The sequence below is a fragment of the Martes martes genome (genome assembly GCF_963455335.1).
Source record: "Martes martes genome assembly, chromosome: 4".
In the NCBI taxonomy this organism is placed as follows: domain Eukaryota; kingdom Metazoa; phylum Chordata; class Mammalia; order Carnivora; family Mustelidae; genus Martes; species Martes martes.
In genome coordinates, this window is record NC_137891.1 from 75,297,255 (window position 1) to 75,318,196 (window position 20,942).

A 20,942-nucleotide genomic window follows, 5' to 3' on the forward strand; every position below is an offset into this window, starting at 1 on the left:
TAGCTTGGACATACCTGTAGTACAGGTTATAGTATAGGGTGAGAAGCACAGACTTTGGAGTTAGACAAATGTGGGTTCCCACCTTGGCTCCACCACTGTGTGACCTACGCCCGGGGTCCACACTAGTCAAAATATGCTCCCCCTTCCCTGGACAGTGGTTGGATGGACGATGACAATTAGTTGCTATTGTGATTACTTTCTCCAAGCTTGTATTGTTCATAAGCTTCCCTAAGGATTAGTATACTACAGACAGGAGATGATAGGACTGCACTTTAAAACTATCATTAGGAAGGAGTGATAGATTTAAGAGGTTTGGGAGGTAAAATGTATAGGACTTGGTGACCAGGTAAATATGGAGTCTTGAGGGAGGAAGAGCTAAAGTGCTCTAAAGTTATTACCTTCCCCCCCCCCCCCCCAAAGATTTGCTTGGAATTTATTTGGGAGAAGAGAGGTAGAGAGCAGTGGATAGAAGCAGAGGGAGAGAAACCCAAGCAGATTCCATGCTGAGTATGGAGCCCAGCCGTGGGCTCCATCCTATGACCCTGAAATCATGACCCAAGCCTAACTCAAGAGCCAGATGCTCAACCAACTGGGCCACCCTGGTGCCCCTATAGTTTCTACTTCTGTTAGACAGGGAGACATTGGACAGGATGCATTCCTTTTAGAGGCAGTCATGTGACTAGAAGCACAGAGATGGGGAAGTATTTTTAGGGAGCCACCTTTTGTCCATATAATTCATGAAAGAATTTGACTTAATAATTGATAGGCAGTTGGGCTCTAAAAGCCTTGAAAATGTTGGACTGGAGTATAATTTACTGGTGCTTTCTGAGCAGTGAATGGTAAGGTATATCACATCTTTGCTTTAAGAGCGACACAGTTTAATATTTGGGCTTCATGTTTATTTACCACAGTGGTAAACCATAGTTTTTGTCAGTAATTGAAATAATAATGTTTCTAGTCTCAACCAATTTTTTGATGTTATATAAGTACAATTATTTAATTTTTTAAAAATTAAAGAGTCCCTCTGTTTTCTTCTGGAAGGCAAGAAGAAACCTCAGGAATATTCTGTGTAATATTCTGTGTAGTACTCCTCAAAGGAGTATTTTTTATTTCTCAAAAAAATTATCAGATGAGACAATTGATTCTTTTGGTAACTTGAGACCTCAGTGATTGTTCTGTAGAGCTAAAAGTAAATCCAGTTACTTGAATTCGAACTAGGTAATTGGAAAGATGTTAAAAGTATACATAATCTCAAAATCTCAGTAAATTCAATTTTTAAAAACATTCTTTAAGTTCATTTGAGATATTACCAATACTTTATTCTTTCCATACTAGAATCACAGTTACCACACTTACCTTCATTTATTTGGTGAAGACATAAACTACTTCAAAAATGAATTTCCTGCTTTAAAATTTACACTACAGTCTTTGATACTCAAATTTGTTTCTTAGCAAATCAAATGGGAATAAATTTAAGGAAAGAAACATAGTTGCAGATTCTCATATTCTGGACTTCCCTTTTATCTCTTACACATGAATGGTGGGCTTCTTGGGACAGCTGTTCTGTGTGCGGCAGTCTGACTTAAGGAGCTTCCTTTCCTTTTCTGCTCCAGTCACTTGCGATTTCCTTTCTTCTTCACTTCCTTTTACTTTGACCCTAATTCTGCCCTTGGCCTCTAAATGCGTGTCTTTTCCCCCATGTCTTGGGGTTTTGTTTTGTTTTTTTTTTTTTAGAAAGATTTCTACATTTTTATTTAACTGAATGGAGTATAAACCAAGGTTGGTGTTTCTTTTATGACGTGGAAAAATAGTAATAGCAAAACAATTTCTGTATTACTTTTTTTTTAACGTTTTATTTATTTATTTATTTATTTATTTGTTAGAGAGAGAGAGAGAGAGCGTGCGCGCACAAGCAGGCAGACTGGCAGGCAGAGGCAGACAGAAGCAGGCTCCCTGTTGAGCAAGGAGCCCGATGTGGGACTTGATCCTAGGACCCCGGGATCATGACCTGAGCCGAAGGCAGCGAAGAAGGCAGCGAAGGCAGCGGCTTAACAGACTGAGCCACCCAGGCATCCCAATTTCTGTATTACTTTATAATTTTCTTCCTTTTTAAAAATTGAGATATAATTAACATCATATTTCAGATGTACAACATAGTGGTTTTATATTTGTATAAATGTGAAATGATCACCACAATAAGTAGTTAAAATACATCATCATACACAGTGGCAAAATTCATTTTCTTGTGACTTTTAAGATTTATTCTCTGAGCAACTTTCAAATGTACAATACATTGTAGTCATCATGCTGTACATTATATCACCACGACTTACTTTATTACTAAAGTTTATATCTTTTTTTTTAAAGATTTTGTTTATTTTTTGACAGAGATCACAAGTAGGCAGAGAGGCAGGCAGAGAGAGAGGAAGGGAAGCAGGCTCCCTGCAGAGCAGAGAGCCCGATGTGGGGCTCGATCCCAGGACCCTGGGTTCATGACCTGAGCCGAAGGCAGAGGCTTTAACCCACTGAGCCACCCAGGTGCCCCAAAGTTTATATCTTTTGATCCCATTTTGCCCACCCCCCATCTCCTGCCTCTGGAGACCTCCAATCTGTTCTCTATGTCTGTGAGCTCTTTTTGTTTTTGTTTTTGTTTTTTTTAAATCCACATATAAGTGAGATCATATGGTATTTATCTTTCACTTTCTGACTTACTTTACTTAGCATAAAGCCCTCAAGGTCCATCCAGGTCACAGATAGTGTAAGATACTGTTCTTTTTTTTAATAGGTAGATAGTATTTTATTGTGTCTATATATGCTCTATTTTCTTTATCCATTCATCCATTCATGGACACTTAGGTTGTTTTTATATCTTGGCTATTGGAAATAATGGAAATAATGGTTTAAAGTGAACATGGGGATGCAGATCTCTTTTTGAATTAGTGTTTTTGTTTTCTTTGGATAATATTCAGAAGTGGAATTGCTGGATGGTGTGATAGTTCTATTTGTAACTTTCTGAGGATCCTGCATACTGTTTTCCATAGTTGTTGCACTAATTTACATTTGCACCAACTGCAGGATTCCCTTTTCGCCATATCCTTGCCAACACTTGTTATTTCTTGACTTTTTGATAATAACTATTGTAACAGATAGGAGGTGATAGCTCATTGTGGTTTTGATTTGCATTTCCCTGATGGTTGAGCATCTTTCACATACTGGTTGGCCGTCTGTATATCTTTGCAAAATGTCTATTTAGATTCTCTGTCCATTTTTTTAGATGGATTTTTTTTTTTGCTGTTTTTGAGTTGTAGGAGTTCTTTGTGTTTTGCATATTAACTGTTTACCAGATGTATCATTTGCAAATATCCTCTCCCTTTCAGTAGGTTGCCTTTTCATTTCATTGATGGTTTCCTTTGCTGTGCAGAACCTTTTAGTTTGATACAGTCCCATTTGTGTATTTTTGTTTTTGTTGCCTTTGATTTTGGAATCAGATTTAAAAAGTCATTGCCAACTCTGATGTCAGGAAGTTTACTGCCTATGTCTTCTAGGAGTTCTGTGGTTTCAGGTCTTAACATTCAAATCTTTAATCCATTTTGAGTTAATTTTTGTGTATGAGGAAGATAGTAGTCTAGTTTTATTCTTTTGAATGTGACCATTCCCCACTGTGACCCCAATGTGACCATTGAAGAGACTATTCTTTCCCCATTGCATATTCTTGGCTCTTTTGTAAAAAATTAATTGACTTTGTGTGTATGGATTTATATCTGGGCTCTCTATTCTGTTCTGTTGATCTGTGTGTCTGTTTTTATTTCAATACCATACTGTTTTGATAACTATAGGTTTGTAATACAGTTTGAGATCAGGGAAATGTTGCCTGCAGCTTTGCTCTTTCTCATGATTGCTTTGACTCTTTGGGATCTTTCATGGTTTCATTCAAATGTTTAGGTTTGCTTGTTGCATTTCTGTGAAAAATGCCATTGAAATTTTGGTAAGGATTGTATTAAATCTGTAGATTGCTTTGGCTGTTATGGACATTTTAATAATATTAGTTCTTCCAGTCCATGAGCATGGAATATCATTCCATTTATTTGTATCTAGTTCAGTTTCTTTCATTAATATCTTATTGTTTTCAGTATAGGTCTTTTACCTCCTTGGTTAAATTTATTCTAGATATTTTATTCTTTTGCATGTAATCTTAGATGAGATTGTTTTCTTAATCTCTCTCTTCGATAGTTTGTTATTAGTGTACAGAAACACAACAGATTTCTGTATATTTATTTTGTGTCCTGCAACTTAACTGAATTTGTTTATTCTAACAGTTTTTTGATGGAGTCTCTAGGGTTTTCTCTATAGAATATCATGTCATCTGTAAATACTGACAGTTTTACTCCTTTCTCTCCAATTTGGATGCCTTTTATTTCTTTTTCTTGCCCAACTGCTCTGGCTAGGACTTTCAGTATTATGTTGAATAAAAGTGGTGAGAGTGTGCATCCTTGTCTTATTTCTGATCTTAGAGGAAAAACTTTCAATTTTCAATTAGCTATGGGCTTCTCATATATGGCCTTTATTATGTTGACATATGTTGCCTCTATACTCACTTTGTTGAGAGTTTTTATCATAAATGGATATTGAACTCTATCAAATGCTTTTTCTGCATCTATTGAGATGATCATATAATTTTTATTTTTCATTTTGTTTATGTGGTGTATTGCATTAATTGATTTGCAAATGTTGAACCATTTTTACATTCTTATAAGTCCCATTTGGTCATGGTATATGATTTTTTTAATGCATTGCTGAGTTTGGTTTGCTAATACTTTGTTGAGGATTTTTACATCTATGTTCATCAAGGATATTAGCCTGTAATTTTCTTTTCTTGTAATGTCCTTGTTTGGTTTTGGTATCAGAATAACGTAAAATGAGTTTGGAAGAGTTCTCTCCTCTTCTGTTGTTTGGAAGAGTTTGAGAATTGGTATTAATTCCTCTTTGAATGTTTGGTAGAATTCACTGGTGAAGCCATCTAGTTCTGGACTTTTGTTTGTTGGGAGGTTTTTGATTACTAATTAGTCTCCTTACTAGTAATTGGTCTGTTCAGATATTCTGTTTCTTCATGATTCAGTCTTAGAGGTTGGAATTTATCCATTTCTTGTAGGTTGTCCAGTTTCTTGGCATATATTTTTCATAGTAGTTTCTTATTTTTTGTGCTTCTGTGGTATCAGTTGTAAGGTCCCCTCTTTGAGTTAATTTTTCAAGTACTCTCTTCTTGTGAATCTAGCTAAAGGTTTGTCAGTGTCCTTATCTTTTCAAAGAGTCATCTCTGCTTTTTTTTTTTTTTTAAGATTTTATTTATTATTTGAAAGGGAGATAGAGAGTGAGAGAGAGTAAGCATGATCAGGGGAAAGGGTAGAAGGAAAAGCATACTCCCTGCTGAACAGGGATCCTGATGTGGGGCTCGATCCCAGAACTCTGGAATATGACTTGAGTCAAAGGCAAAGGTTTAGTTAACTGAATCACCAGGTGCCCCTTCTCTTGGTTTCATTTGTGTTTCATTCATTGATATTTTGTGTTGACTTTTTAGCCTTTATTTCACTCATTTCCCCTCTGATCTTTGTTATTTCCTTCCTTCTACTAACTTTGTTCTTTTTATGGTTTCTCGAGGTGTAGTTAGGTTGTTTATTTGAAATTTTTCTTGAGATAGGCATTTATCACTGTGAACTTCCCTTTTAGAACCCCTTTTGCTGTGTCCTACAAGTTTTGTTATGGTTTATTTCCATTTTCATTTGTCTCAGAGTACTGTTTATTCTCTTTTGACTTTTTCATTGACTCATTGGTGGTTCAGTTTGCTTTTTTCTTTTTGCTGGGACCTGCTGAGGCTGAGGTCTGTATGGCACCTGACAGCAGTAAGATGGGAAGGAAAAACAGATCTTATGACTAGAACCATGATCACATTTCATCTGTTCCTCAGAGTATAAGTTCCAACTCTAGTGATAAAATAGGCAGGGTATTTTCCTCTGAAGCATTGGTGGAGTTTACGTAAATATTTTATATTACCCACAAACACCAATAGCACAGGATTGCCATAAAAAATGTGTTAGTATAGCAGTGTAAAGGGCAGTGGGCAGGTTAATCTCATTAGCTCACAGAAGGGAAAAAAAAGTGTGGACAGGAGGCCAACGTAAACTGGTTCATTTTAGAAGGAAGCCTCCAGAGATCATCCCCGTCCCCATCTCCACCAGTCTTTCATCCTGTCATTTGCTTCCCTTGGTGAAACTTTTGTTCCCCTTACAGTGACTTGGAACAGGCTTAACAATGTGGCAGGAAGGAGAGGTAAGGGGTGGCACTAGTTTAAGTTCACTTGTAGTACAGGAGAGATGTTTTTTTGATCTCTAATTCAAATTTGTCATCACAGTTTTTTCCTTGCATGTAGTAGTTAGATTTTATAAAATCATTTTTGTTTTTGATGAATAAAATGGGGGGAATTTCTAAAGTATAATTTACATGTTTGGGAGTGAAACAAAGTTTGCAACATTAGTAAGTTACCCATTTGTACATAACACTTTAAATGATGTTTTATTTTGTACTGGGTCAAGAGTTTCTTAAGAGTTTCTTATTTTTATCAATGAATTATTTTAGTATATGTGCTGCCAAAGCAGGTACTCAATGAATTATTTTATGACTAACTGCTAAATTTTACTCTAGATTGTATTATCTCAGGGAAGCTATAACTTAATCGATGTCTTCTGCCCTGGCCCTCTTCACTAGTCCCCTTTATCTCTTCATTCCGCCTTTTACAGCCTGCTGGTAACAAGTAGAATCCTATACTCCTGTATAAGATTATATATATAGGGGCGCCTAGGTGGCTCAGTGGGTTGAAGCCTCTGCCTTCGGCTCAGGTCATGATCCCAGGGTCCTGGGATCGAGCCCCATATTGGGCTCTCTGCTCAGCGAGGGGCCTGCTTCCTCCTCTCTCCCTCTCCCTGCCTCTCTGCCTACTTGTGATCTCTGTCTGTCAAATAAATAAAAAAAAAACTCTAAAAAAGATTTTATATATATACATATATATATATATAATCATATCCAGCTTACACAGAAGGGTCTAGATTGTGTTTTAGAAACTAGTGGATTCAATAAAAAATGCTTGATGTCTCACAGATGTGTAACTCCTTGAATAGCCTTGATTAACAGTCAAAGATAGTCTTCAGTTTTAATATGGTCTGTTATATTGGAACCCAAAGGTTCTTTTTATTTTATAGATTCTATGATTCCTAAGATCTTACATTTGGGTCTGGTTCATTTGATTAAACAATCTCTTGACAATAGATTCATTTCTTGATGTTTTGTATGTTTCATAATTTCTTTTTTTTTTGAAGATTTTATTTATTTATTTGACAGACAGATAGATCACAAGTAGGCAGAGAGGCAGGCAGAGAGAGAGAAGGGAGGAAGCAGGCTCCCTGCTGAGCAGAGAGCCCGATGCGGGGCTCGATCCCAGGACCCTGGGATCATGACCTGAGCCGAAGGCAGAGGCTTTAATCCACTGAGCCACCCAGGCGCCCCTCATAATTTCTTCTTATTGAATTCTGGGCATTGCTTGCAAAAGAACAGTAGAGAATGAGGTAAATATTTATAACTGAAAACTGACCTTTTTCTGTCAGGCCATTAGAGTTGGATGGACTTTAATCTAACCTACTCAGTAGTTAAACTGGACTCGGGTTTTGTCGTAGCTCTAGGTACCTTCAGTTCAACATAGACTACAAAAGCCTGCTGCTGCCTTGTGCATTAGTATAGGGCTTGGAGTGCCAGACGGTTTTTCTCTACCTTTCTCCTCCCTCCTTAATCCAGTATGCCTGTACCACAGAGGGGGTTTTTCTTTGCCTTTGCTTGTAACTCCATGTGCGGCTTGTGGTGGGAGGGGGATGACAGGGGCAACTCTTCAATTTTCTTGGTTTAGCCAGAATTGTACACAGGCCCTGTATGCCTGAGGCTCAATGTCCCTTTGCTTCTTCCCCATGGGAGGCAAACTCTGCCCTGTGTAGCTGGGAGTCTGGAGTTGGCACAGTTTCTTGCTCTTCCTCTGAGTAGTAGCATATCTCTGCTTGATGTCATTTCAGAACCTGGACCTACTCTCTGTCTCCCAGAGGCAGATGCTTTGACTTCTACCCTTCTACCCAGAAGTGGACTTCTGCCTGAGAGTGGGATAGTAGGGTGAGGCAAGGGTGAAAGGAGGGGGGAATGAGTTCTGTCCTTTCCAGCAGCAGTTGCTTTTTACAGATGGCGTTTTCTTAGAAGGGATGGAAGAGTTTCCTGCACCTCTCCCAGTGTCAGGTTTTGCTTTTCCAAGAGAAGCTTCTGAGAAGCGAGTAGGATTTTGTTCTCTATACCATTTGCAAGGGCTCTTTTGGGTCTCTTCCCTGCCGTGCTCCCGCTTTTTCTTGTAAGCACCCACTGAGTCCCGTGGAGGAATGTTGGTGAGTGTGGACTCTTGTTTGTATCTGGGATTCCCAGGGATTCTACACTTAATGGTCACCTCACTTGGTCTTTGAATTTGTTAACATTTCAGTTATTTTCTTTTTGCCTATTTTTAGGGTACCTGTGTCTTCCTCCCATCCTTGGTTTGTTTCTCATTAGAGGGGCTTATCACCCATTGGAGCTGTCAGTTCATCTATTTGAGAAAGCGACCTCAGCTTTCTGACATACTGCTTTTTCTTACTTTTAGGGTAGGAGCGAGGTTCTCTTATGGTTTGAGTTTATTTTTGTTTTCTCCTTTTCTGTTTTTGTAGCTACCGTCTCCAGTAGTGAGGAACCAGGCTCACATCCTTAATGTGTAGACTCATTTGACCAACCCCCCATATGTAACCAACCTCTTATCTCTGCCACCATCCCCTGCCACTCGCAGATACCATCTTACCCCATTCAGGCTGACACCCCATACTAGGCCACTGAAGTGTCTGGATGCTATCTTCTAATCTTGTGCTTAATCCCACCGTTGGATCCCCTCCCTTTCCCACTTAGGCCCCAGCACCCTGTTCTAGACTCTCCTGTGGCGGTGCACTCAAAACTCTGCTTGGGCTTTGACTCCCCACTCTGGGCCGCCTCATGTGGATGCCCTCCTCACCCTGACTGGGCTCCAGCATGTACTCCAGACCATCCCTCCACCCCAGACTTCACTCTGGCCCACCTAATGGCTGTAGGACTGATTCGTGCAAGAAGGGAAGGAGAAAGAGGAAGGCTTATGCACTTCTATAAGAAAAGACCGAGTTTCTGAGTTAATAAACATCCTTTAGTGTAAATAAACTAATAAATATGTTTTAAGCATTGTATTTTGTCTTTCCAACAGGTTATGAAGTTCATGGGATGGAAAAAATACCAGAAGAAGGACCAGCACTTATCATTTTTTATCATGGAGCTATTCCTATAGATTTTTACTACTTCATGGCTAAAATTTTTATCCATAAAGGCAGAACTTGCCGTGTAGTAGCTGATCACTTTGTCTTTAAAATCCCAGGTAAACTTTGACTGTAGATAGTGATATAAAAATGTTTAATTAACATCATCAAATTATATTAAAGTCTGTATCCTTGAGCTCTCTAGTACCATTTGGAAAAGGTTTTTGCCTTTTTAGGTAACACACTTACCTCTAATTTGGGAGTATCTAATAATGCTCTTTAGGTAATGTATCTAAATATAAAAGCATTATGGTCAAAAATGTTATCTAATTTTTTTCTTTATTAGTAGGTATTTAGTCATTATTTTTCTAAGTTAAATGCTAAACTTCCAATTTAAAAAAATAAATTGTAACTTTTGCCATGTCATTAATTTATAATTTGGTATAGAGGGTAGTTGATTTTTCATATGATGAATTTCTCAATGAGATACTGATTTTTGGAGTTTAACTTCAGAGTAATTAAAGTTTGATTACTGTCTGTATTATAGCAAATCAAAATTATTTTAAAAAATCAACCAGGATATATTTTGTCTTCATATAATAATATTGCTTCAGAAATCCTATCCTAAAGAATCTGTATGTCTTTATCATACTTGACTTGCCTGCTGGACTTATAACTCTTAAAATTAAGGACTGTATTCTCCTTAATCTGCTCATAAATGCTTTATACCTTTTTAAAAAGATTAATTAACCAAATGGTTTAGACAGTTTTTAAAAAGCCTTTCTAAAACTCATTGGTAATAAATCTTATTTTCTTTTGTCACTGAATCACCAGAAATAAGCCAACAAAGCTGATAGCATGTCCTTTAGAAAGAATAATAAAAGCCAAAGCCACCCATCAACCAGAGAGACAAATACCAAACAGTGAATTAAATAACAATCTATTCAGTGCCTTTCATAGACATGGTTAATGTTTTGGGTATCCTTGTGTCTGATTAAACTAAATTGGCTAGAAAGGATTTCTCTTTAGAAAACAATATGATCACTTTATAATAAATTTGCAAACTAGAGAAAAAGAAAACATCATTATAATCTTACTACCCTAACATAACCAGTTACATTTTTATTTATTATACATCATTTTTAATTTGTATATTTTTACATGTTATGTAAACTCTTTTGTGTTTTTTTAAAAAATATATAATATTAGCATTAACATTTTACCTTGCTTTATAAAGAATAGTTTTAATGTATGACTAAAATATTTATTGACTAGTTTTCTCTTACAGGTTGCTTCCATTTTTTTCTTTTTTATATAATACAATGTGAATATTTTTATTTAGCACTTGGATTTTTTTTTTGTTTTTTTTTTAGCACTTGGTTTTTAAAGAGATTTCTCCTTTATGATTTTGTAATTTATGAAACCTATTATGAAAATGCATCCAGTTAAGTCAGTGAGCTTTTAATATAATATGTGGTGAATATTATTTCAATCTTAATAATTTTTATAATCTTGCTTCAGATCCTTAAACCTGTGAGAAGTTTGGTTAGTCTGCACAATTTCACTACTCATATTTCCCATTCTCAAAAGTAATGTATTATGGGCACCTGGATGGCTCAGTGGGTTAAAGCCTCTGCCTTCGGCTCAGGTCATGATCCCAGGGTCCTGGGATCGAGCCCCACATCAGGCTCTCTGCTCAGCAGGGAGCCTGCTTCCCCCTCTCTCTCTGCCTGCCTCTCTGCCTACTTGTGATATCTCTCTCTGTCAAATAAATAAATAAAATCTTTAAAAAAAAAAAAAAGTAATGTATTATGCTAACATCAGTCCACAGAAGTTCCAGTTTAGCATTTGGTTAAAATAGTTCATTACTGATAGGATTATTTCTTTCATCCATAAATAGTTGTGCTTTGAAAAACTGTATAATATTAAGACTTGGAATTAGCTGTAACTGAATTAAATACTCACTTCATTAAAAACTCTTAATGATTTTGCTGTTATTATTGATTTAACAAATTAATTATGGGATTAACGTCATCTGACTTTTAATTTCAATAGATGTGTTATGGCTTGCCAATTTTGGTAGGGCTAAGTATAGTCAGATTTACATTCTCTTGAGTGATTCTTTTTCTTATAGGGTTGAAGGAAGATTAGATTTGTGATTGCTGATGGGATATCATTTCTGATTGCTGTAATAAATACTGTAGACAGTGTTTGGCCCTGAGATGCAGTGGAAGGAGCTTTGGACTAGACATACCTGGACTGGAATCTCTGCCCTGCCATTTGCTAGGTGTGTGACTTTGAGCAAGATACTTACCCTCTGAACCAACTTCTTTGTCTGTAATGGGGATCAGAATCCCTGTTTTCCAAGGATTTTGTGAGTTTTAATTCAGAGTTTGAATATGCACTGTAACCCGAGTAGTAGGTGATCACTGAGGAGATTATCAATAGGAGGTGATCAGTAAGGCTTAGCTATTACTTTGCCAGCAATATTAATCTTATCCAAACCTTAAGAGTTCTTGTTGACTTAAAAAAAAGTAAGAAAAGGAGTTTACTGATTGAAGTATAGATAATTTATATAGGTTGTAAAGATTTTTGTCTTGAAGAATTGGACAAGAAGTACTTAAGATATATCTTCATGCTAATGTTTTTTTACAGGGTTTAGTTTATTACTTGATGTATTTTGTGCTCTACATGGACCAAGAGAAAAATGTGTTGAAATTCTGAGGAGTGGTCACTTGTTAGCTATTTCACCAGGTGGAGTTCGAGAAGCCCTAATTAGTGATGAAACCTACAACATCATTTGGGGTAATCGTAAAGGCTTCGCTCAGGTTGCAATTGATGCAAAAGTGGTGAGTTATATAAAACTAATTATTAAAGTAAAGCTAGGTTGAATTTAAAATCAATGCTTACGTAGTGGGCCAGAATATATAAGAATTTAGATACTTTAATTGCACTGCTTAAAGATCAGTATACATAACTCTTTGTAAGGTTAATGATATTTTCCTTGTGCTTGGGATGCCATCTTGAAAAAATTAATCTGAAAATTTGGAAAATATCCATCCGAGTTTTATTTTACATTTCAAAATCTATCTGCTTTTAATTAGATCTGTAAAATTTTTTGTATTCCTTCAGTTACATCTTTTTCAGAAGTATTTTCAGTTCTGTGTGTTTTAAGCCTTTGGTGTGACTGAGTTGGCATATTTCAGTGATGGTTGTTGGTTGGTTTCATTGCAATTCTTTTATGTGACCGATTTGTATAATAATGGGACTTGAATACATAACTCCTGTTATTTTTTATCAGCAAATGTGATCAGCTATCTGATAGTATGACTAAAGATAAGAAATAGGTATTAGTGTAATTTAGATCTTTTAAAAAGATTTTATAAAAGAATTAGTCAATAAGATTAAGTGTTCCTCAGGGATCCAAGGTGACTGTTCTACTTGGTAGACTGGAGAATATGAATGCCATTTTGTCCTTTTCTTTGCATTGGAAAGTAATTATCAACTTTTTGGTCTACATATTATAATTTATCCTATGAAACATTTATTTATTACTTATGGAATGTTTCTTCTTTGTTTTGTGTTTTCATTTTAGATTGTCTGTTGGAAAAAGAAATGGTAGTACCTTTGACAGGATGGTGTTCTTTTTCCAGGCCAATTAGTTAGAGACTGTTGCCAGTACTTTCATGTCTCAGTTTTTTTGTGTACCCTTTGCTGCTATATAGAGACCAGTGTGCACCCTTAGCTTACCTGTTCATCTTACAAATATAGGATTAAAAAGGAAGAGTTTATGGATGACTCATTCTAACCCAAGACCAGTATTTGGAAAAAAATGGAAATTTTCTTTTTGGAAAAAAAAATGGAAATTTCCTTTTTTTTTTAAACTGCAGAGTTAAAATAAAATGTATTGAACTTTATTCTCTCCTGTACACATGTACATGTAACTACTAAAAGTAGTTGCTGTAGTGCTTTAGTAATGTGATCCCAGAATAAGAATTAATGTACTTGTCCAAGTGTTTAATTATAGAAAGCATAAAAATTTAAACATTATTGTCCTACAGTAAGTTATAAGCTCCCTAAGGACAAGATCCTCTTTTTATATTCTGAGTCCTTAGTACAGTGACTAGCACTTAGTAGGCTATTTGAATTAAATTGAATTGATTTTTTTTTACCACAATATTAAACACTACTAGAAAGGGACATTTGGAATTTAACTTACATTAATAGTATTAGTGATACAGAAAATTAATTCATAGCACATTTTATTTCTCAGAGTCTTAAGCACTGATGTATAAAAATTTTAGAATATATGAGAAAGTACAAAAGAATATATGCACCATTGTACAAAAATTAAGGGTAATGAAAGTAATGTCTGTTAAAGCTGTGATAAAAGCTAAAACCCTAATCAAAGATAGTTTAATTTTCAGGTTTATATTTGAAAGGATTATTTTTCCTAAAGTTTTAAGGTGAAAATCACAAAAGTAGGTTTGGAATTATATAAATTGATCATGAGATTCTAATTTCTCATCCTTAACTTCACAGATTTAAGGAACATTGCCTGGAAGAAGGCTGGAAAGAAAGAAATTATAGAGAGAAAGGAACTAATTTTTTCAATCTTTGATAGAGTTTCTAGAGAATTAAGATAATCTAGATAATTTAAGGTTTTTGTATGAAACTTGAGAACATTTTATAAACATCTTTTGTAAGTTTAAAGTCAGAAATCTTTACCATTGTTGATTTATAGGTAGCATTGTACATTTGATAACTATTGTACCACCCCAACCTTTTGTAGTGCTTTTAAAAGGCTTTATGTTGGTACTCCTGTACATTAAGTAGGTGACATATATAATTATTCCGATGTTACAGATGAGGAAACTCAGGCACAGAGAGATGAAGGGATGGAGGGATCGGGTCATACAGCAAGGCAGAAGCAGAGCAGAGCATACAGTTCAGGACCGCAGGCAACCGCGGCTGTTGCCATCCCTGACTGCATTTCACAGTGAGTCTGCTGACCTTGAGATTAGAGGCACCTTCCAGATACATGAGGGAGTATTTTTAACCATATATAGAGATCGTTGTAAATGTACAAGTGTCTGATCTGGAAAACCCCTTCATGGTCCTCACAGAATTATCATAAACTATCATAAACACAAAAGTATCATAAAGTAAAAAGTTAAGACTGATGGAGGAATAACTACATTTAAATTGTAACATGGTAACAAATTAAAGTGAAGAAATCGAGATTGTCAATGCAAGTTCACACAATATTGGTAAAAAAAGTTTAAGGTTTTCTGAAAGTTACAGGCTTTTTAATATAATTTAAGTCATTCTTACTTTATGAAATTCCTGAGAATTTTTAGGTAACTTCATATCTAAATAAGTTGGAAAAATATTAGCCCATTTACTCAGCTTGGAAAAACAAGTGATGTAAAAGAAAATAACATTTGTCTTAATAAAATTGTTTATATGTATTATATCAATTTAAAAAATAACCTTTGAGATAGTATAATTATTAATATTCCCACTTTATATGTGAAGAACCTGAAGAATAAACATGGTAAATAACTTATCCAGTGGTGCTCACTTATTTTTAGAGGCAAAGTTTAGACTCTAAGACCATTTTAAACTTATGCCCCAAAAATAGTTTTAACAAAATACACATTCTCTTCGTCTTGCACACATGTACATATATGTACATAAGGAGACACATGTATGCATGCAAACAATTTAATTCCAGGTTACTTATGCTAATACCTTGTATGCATAAGGTATATAAGAAAAGGAATGAATAATTGTGCTACAGTATCAAGTTGTTATAAAGTAATGCTTATAACTTTAAGGCTGTTAGCCTGAATGCAAATATAGAGACTATATGGCCAGACTATAGCCTGGAATACTGAGCCTGCTAGGGTAAGCATTTTCTTGCTTGATAGGTTCTAGGTATATCGAGCTTCTGGAGAGTAAGCTATTTAAAGGGTGGTATGTACCCTGAAGACTCTTCATAAAGTGCATGCTTCAGTATGAATCTAGGAATTCATGCTAGTCAGTAGACATAAATCCAGCAGTACTGGTCAGAGAAGACAAAGGATGTATATATGAGCCATAAGGTTTCTGTTTCTTCTTGGGCATTTTATGTTCTCAACTCTAAAGACATTTTATAACTCTTTAAAAAAAGTTAGAATGTCAGTAGTCACTATTTCACAAAACTAGTGTTGGTTTCCTAGATCATAATCTGAATTTTGTACAAAAGAGTCAGTGTACTTTGTTTTATGTTTTAGCTTTGTGAATTAACACCATGAAACTTTTAAATTCTTCCGTCAGAGTGCCTTTCTTTACCGGGACTTCTTTTTTCCAAACTGTTTTAAGATTGCTGCCTATTTCCAACACTTTGTATTCAGAGAATACAAACTACTTCATTATGTGTGTTGTCTCTCTGTCCTGTGTCTTCATTCTTTTGTTAATTAATTCATCCATCACACTTTGTTTTAGCATCTAGTCTGTTCCAGGCACTATTCCAGGTGCTGGGAATATAGCTGTAAACAAAACAGTGTGTCCTTCTGGTGAGGGGAGAAATACACTAAATAAATGACCAGTAGTTCTATGTGAGTTAATAAGTTTAATGAAGAAAGCTATACCTGAGTCCCTTTCCTTCAGCCCACCATATTTAATGTTTTCCACAACTGAATAAGAATGGCTTTTTAAATGTCAGCTTATTTAAATATCTCAAACCCTGCTCACCAGGGCAGGTAACTCCGTATTAGGCAAATACTGATGGTAGAATGTAAGTAAAGTGATTCTCAGTTTTTTAAATTCTAAAATGTCATTTAATTCAGTGTATTTTGTGAGCATTTTAAAGTGTTCTTACGCAATTTTTTATCTACTTCAGTTTCACCATCATTCTATCTCTTTACATGATCCTTTGTGACTTCAGTGTTTTAGGACATTTAATTAAGGTCTCCATTTAAAAAATCATACTTAATCACAGATGTTCATGGAATAATAAAAACCATGAACTTGTGAGCAGAAATCCTTTAATATTAATGATAAAAGGAATTGTTTATATATTACTTTTCCTTTTTTTTTTGCAGTGAGTCTTATACTTTTCATTGATGTTCAGCATTTTTAGATTTAATAAATTCACGAAAAAATAGTGTTTTGGTGGTTGCATGACAGCATTTTTCCAAAACCTGTCATTTGAATTTATATAAATTTCCCCATAGAGGGAATATCTGCCTTGTAACTTTTTCTCCAGTGAGCATACCATTCAGTGGACCACTAAAATCAAATTAATTTACCACATTAATTTTGTTTAGTGAAATTAATGATTACTGTAATCTTTATTTTGAATTTCAAGAGTTTATGTGGAAAGGATAGGAAAGTTTGTAAGTGAAATATTATATATTACCACTAGAGGGTAGTGTTTCCAATTTTTGTTTTTAAAAATGATCAAGTTAAATTTAGTCTGATAAATCACACTGGTGATAAAAGTATACCTTTATTTTAAAAATACCTCATTTTCATAATCTTGAACAGGCCCTCAAAAGGTTGCATTATTGACTCAATGGAGATATTGAATGGATCAATATATTTACTTTTTTAATTCAAATTCTTTCTTCAGCCCATTATTCCTATGTTTACACAAAATATTCGAGAAGGATTTAGATCACTTGGAGGAACAAGTAAGTTCTGATTCATACGGTTTTTCTAATTATAATGAAATATTTAGAATATAATCTTCGAAATACTTGGGCTTTCGAACCCTATAAGAAATTCTTTTGAATTATTACTTTAGATAATGGATGTATTATTTAGATGTTTTATTATTTACAGTCTAAATGATAACTGATTCTAAGTAGTGGCAGTTCTTAGATGTTTTATATATATTTTTAAAGATTTTATTTATTTATTTGACAGACAGAGATCACAAGTAGGCAGAGAGGCAGGCAGAGAGAGAGAGAGGGAAGCAGGCTCCCTGCTGAGCAGAGAGCCCTATGTGGGGCTCGATCCCAGAACCCTGGGATCATGACCTGAGCGTAAGGCAGAGGCTTAACCCACTGAGCCACCCAGGCGCCCCAGATGTTATATTTTTATTAAGAGTCTCATATACATACTGAAGCTTATTTGTTTTGTGGGCTTCTTAAAATTACAGAGTGAGTTACCTAATTTCCTTGGTTGAGTCATGCTGTTAAGATTTTGAACAAATGTACCCATTACCCAGACTATCTTCCTAACTCACCACTGAAGAAGTTACAGCTTTAAAAATGGATGACAATATGATATTGAATTAAGATTAACGACCTAAGGATGTATCATCTGCTTTGGTTCATTTCTGTTACTTCTTGTTTTTTGCTTTTTATAATATTTTGAACCATGATACATTTATATCATAAAGTTCTTTTTGTCTAACTTTACTTTATGGGTAGCAAAATAAGCTTTGAGTATAGTTACTGGAGTGATAACAATTAGAAGTGCTTTTTCTTTGCAATATCTGTGTTGTTTTCTTTTTATTTTGAAATTTTCAGTTTGTTTTTATACCCTTGGTTGGATATAAAAGTATATCCCCATAACTATATTGTTCCTATCCACATACAAATGCCCTCTTAAAGAACTTTAAACTTTTATTGTTTCTTTTATGTGTAATGTTGGTAGGTTGTTGATATTCTATTACGTTTTTTAGGTGTTAACATCCCCCCCCTTTTTTTTTTCCAAATTTAAGCTGGAAAGGCAGATTGATGTGATGTTTAGCTGTTGCTGTAGAATTGTTCTTCTAATTTTTTCTCAGGTTATTTCTTCAGAATTTAAGTTGCATAACAGAATTATTCCCAGTTTTGTTTCTTTAATTATAAAGTGGTTTAAAAATTATTTGTGATTGCTTTTTGACTTTCTTTTTTACTTAATCCCCCAGTTTATTTTACATTATTGCCACTTTTGATTTTGCTAGGTTTCATACTTGGTCGTTAGCATTAGTAATTCTTTGCTACCCTTTGCATTTTTCTTAATTTACAATAATTTTTTTTTACCTATTTATTGGTGCATTTTAGTTTCATGTTTATGTGAATTTATCATATGCTTTTTCTTTTCTTTTATTCATAGAAGCCTATATTTGCTTCTAAAAAGTCTCTAGACTTTTTAGCTTCTAGCTTTTGGTTGCAATCTTTACCCACAGTTTTGTAATAATAGTAATTGGTTTGCTTTTAAAATTCTCATATTTTTAAAAGTTCATTTTTAAAGAAATTACTAAACCTTATTTTGGGGGGCATTTTTAGGTTCACAGAAAAATTGGGTGGAAGTACAAAGAGTACCCATAAAGCTTCTCACCACCTTCTGGTTTCTCCTATTATTAACATCTTATATTAATGTGCTATATTTGTTAGAATTGATAAAAAAAGCTCATCTTTAAAATATATACATATTGTATTAATTGCTGGGAGGTGATACTGTTTGCTACCTTCTTCTAAGTTTTACATTATTATTAATTTGAAAATTTACAGTTGCTCAGAATATTTAACCAATTAAAATAATTTTGTTTACTTTAAAACAGGGCTATTTAGGTGGCTTTATGAAAAATTCCGCTATCCATTTGCTCCAATGTATGGCGGTTTTCCAGTGAAATTACGTACCTATTTAGGTGATCCTATTCCCTATGATCCAAAGATAACAGCAGAAGAATTAGCTGAGAAGGTAAATTATTCTTTTTTTTCTTAATCTTTGAACAGATTTTTACTTTCAATTATTGTATTAAAAATGAATTCATTCATTCTACAGACATGTTTTGATCAGTGGTGCTTTTTTCCCCAAGGGACATTTGGCAGTGTCTCAAGACATTTAGTTATTGCCCTGACAGGCAGGTCCTGGGAGGTGGTGGGGCCATGGGCTTGTAGTGAGTGGAGGACGGGGATGCTACTTCTTACCATGCACGACGTCTCCCCACAACAAAGAACCACTCATTTTAAAATGTCATAAGTGCTAAGAGGTTGGGGCTCTTGGCACTAGTAATTAAAAAGTTTCATAAGTGATGTCCAGAAGAAAGAGTTGACCTCCATGAAAGGAAAGTATTGTTCTTGTTTGATAGACATATCCTGGCAGGAAAGTGGAGTAGTTTTTAAGAGTGTGGGTTATGAAATCAGATTGTTCCTAGCTCTACCACGTGTGTGCTGTGTGACCTCAGGGAGTCCACAGCTTACTCTGTTAGTCTGCAGAACATGGAAGAGAATATTTGTTTATTTTTTTTTTTAGTTTTTAGAGAGAGAGCGCATGCAATAAACGGTGGGAGGGGCTGTGGGAGGGGCAGAGGAAGAGAGAAAATCCTAAGCAGGCTCCATGCCCAACATGGATAGAGCCTGACACAGGACTCAGTCTCACAACCCTGAGATCATGACCACTCACAGTTGTCTCTGAGGATTACATGAGATTATACATGTTCATTGTTTGGAACAGGGAGGGGTATATAATAAGTGCTCTGCGAATGCTGGGTGTTAACATTATTAACAAAAGTGAATACCATTACCCTAGGAACTTGCAGTCCTACAGGGGAACTGAATAACTAAATCAGTGTTTATATGGTTATGCACTAACCACAGTGGTGTGCTTGTAGAAGGTTCTTACTAACATGATGTGGAGGCCTTGTCCTGTGCGCCATACAGGGCTTACCACCCTCTGTGGCCTCTCCTCACTAGATGCCGGTAGCACTCCCATCCTCATCCCTCACTCATTGTGATAACAAAGAAATGCCTCTAGACCTTTTCATGTAACACCCAGTGGGCAAGATCCTGCCTCAGAACTGCTGTCTTTGGGTATTATGGAAGCACAAAGGAAAGATACCCAAATTAGATCAGGGATACCTCCTTGGGAGAGGTGATGGCTGAATTCAGTTTGGAAATACAAGGAATTACCTGGACAGAGAGTAATGAGGTAGAGGAAACTAAATGTATAAATGGATGGCAATATGACAGCATAAAATCTTTGGGGAATTGCGGGTAGTTTTGTATAGCTAGAAGGATAAATATTATGGGAGATGAAGCTAGAAATACAGGACAGGTCTGGACAATCATGGCCTACAGTTGATTTTGTTTCCTAAAAGCTGGGTCAGGGGTGGGGTGTCGTGGTCTTGAAAATAGATGAACACTGTGATAGGTTTGCATTTGCAAACTACAAACACTGTGATAGGTTTGCATTTGCAACTGGAAGCAATATGGAGGCTGAATTTGAGTGAGACAGTAGAAACTCAAAAGGGAAAAAGACCGCTTTGTGAAGGAAAAAATAGGAAAAGCTTTCTGGAAGGAGGGCGTTTGTGGTGGGTCTTGAAAGAAGGATGTGATTTGGATATGTGGACTTGGGGTTGGAGGAAGAATATGAATAAAGAAATGGTGATAGGAAAGTTGACCATATACCAGCAGTCTGAGAGGGTTAGAACAGCAAGGTTGGGAAAGACTGCCTGATAAATTCTCCAGGAATTTTGCAAAACACATTAACATGTTGAAAGTTCTAAGAATCCCTGCAACAAAGAGGTCTCTTTAACTTTGTTTCAAAGCACATTTTCCTGTTCTCACCTGACCAAAA

General features: G+C 35.5%; 1 protein-coding gene across 2 annotated transcripts in view; it reads left to right on the top strand.

Annotated features, from left to right (window-relative positions):
* TMEM68 (transmembrane protein 68) overlaps positions 1–20,942 on the top strand; it is a 45,538-nt gene that overhangs the window by 13,997 nt on the left and 10,599 nt on the right. For both annotated transcript variants that reach the window (XM_080802640.1, XM_080802641.1), the window contains 4 exons: positions 9,335–9,502; positions 12,039–12,232; positions 17,002–17,062; positions 18,925–19,064. In XM_080802640.1, the coding sequence (XP_080658766.1) occupies positions 9,335–9,502; positions 12,039–12,232; positions 17,002–17,062; positions 18,925–19,064 (563 nt within the window). The remainder of the gene's footprint in view (positions 1–9,334; positions 9,503–12,038; positions 12,233–17,001; positions 17,063–18,924; positions 19,065–20,942) is intronic.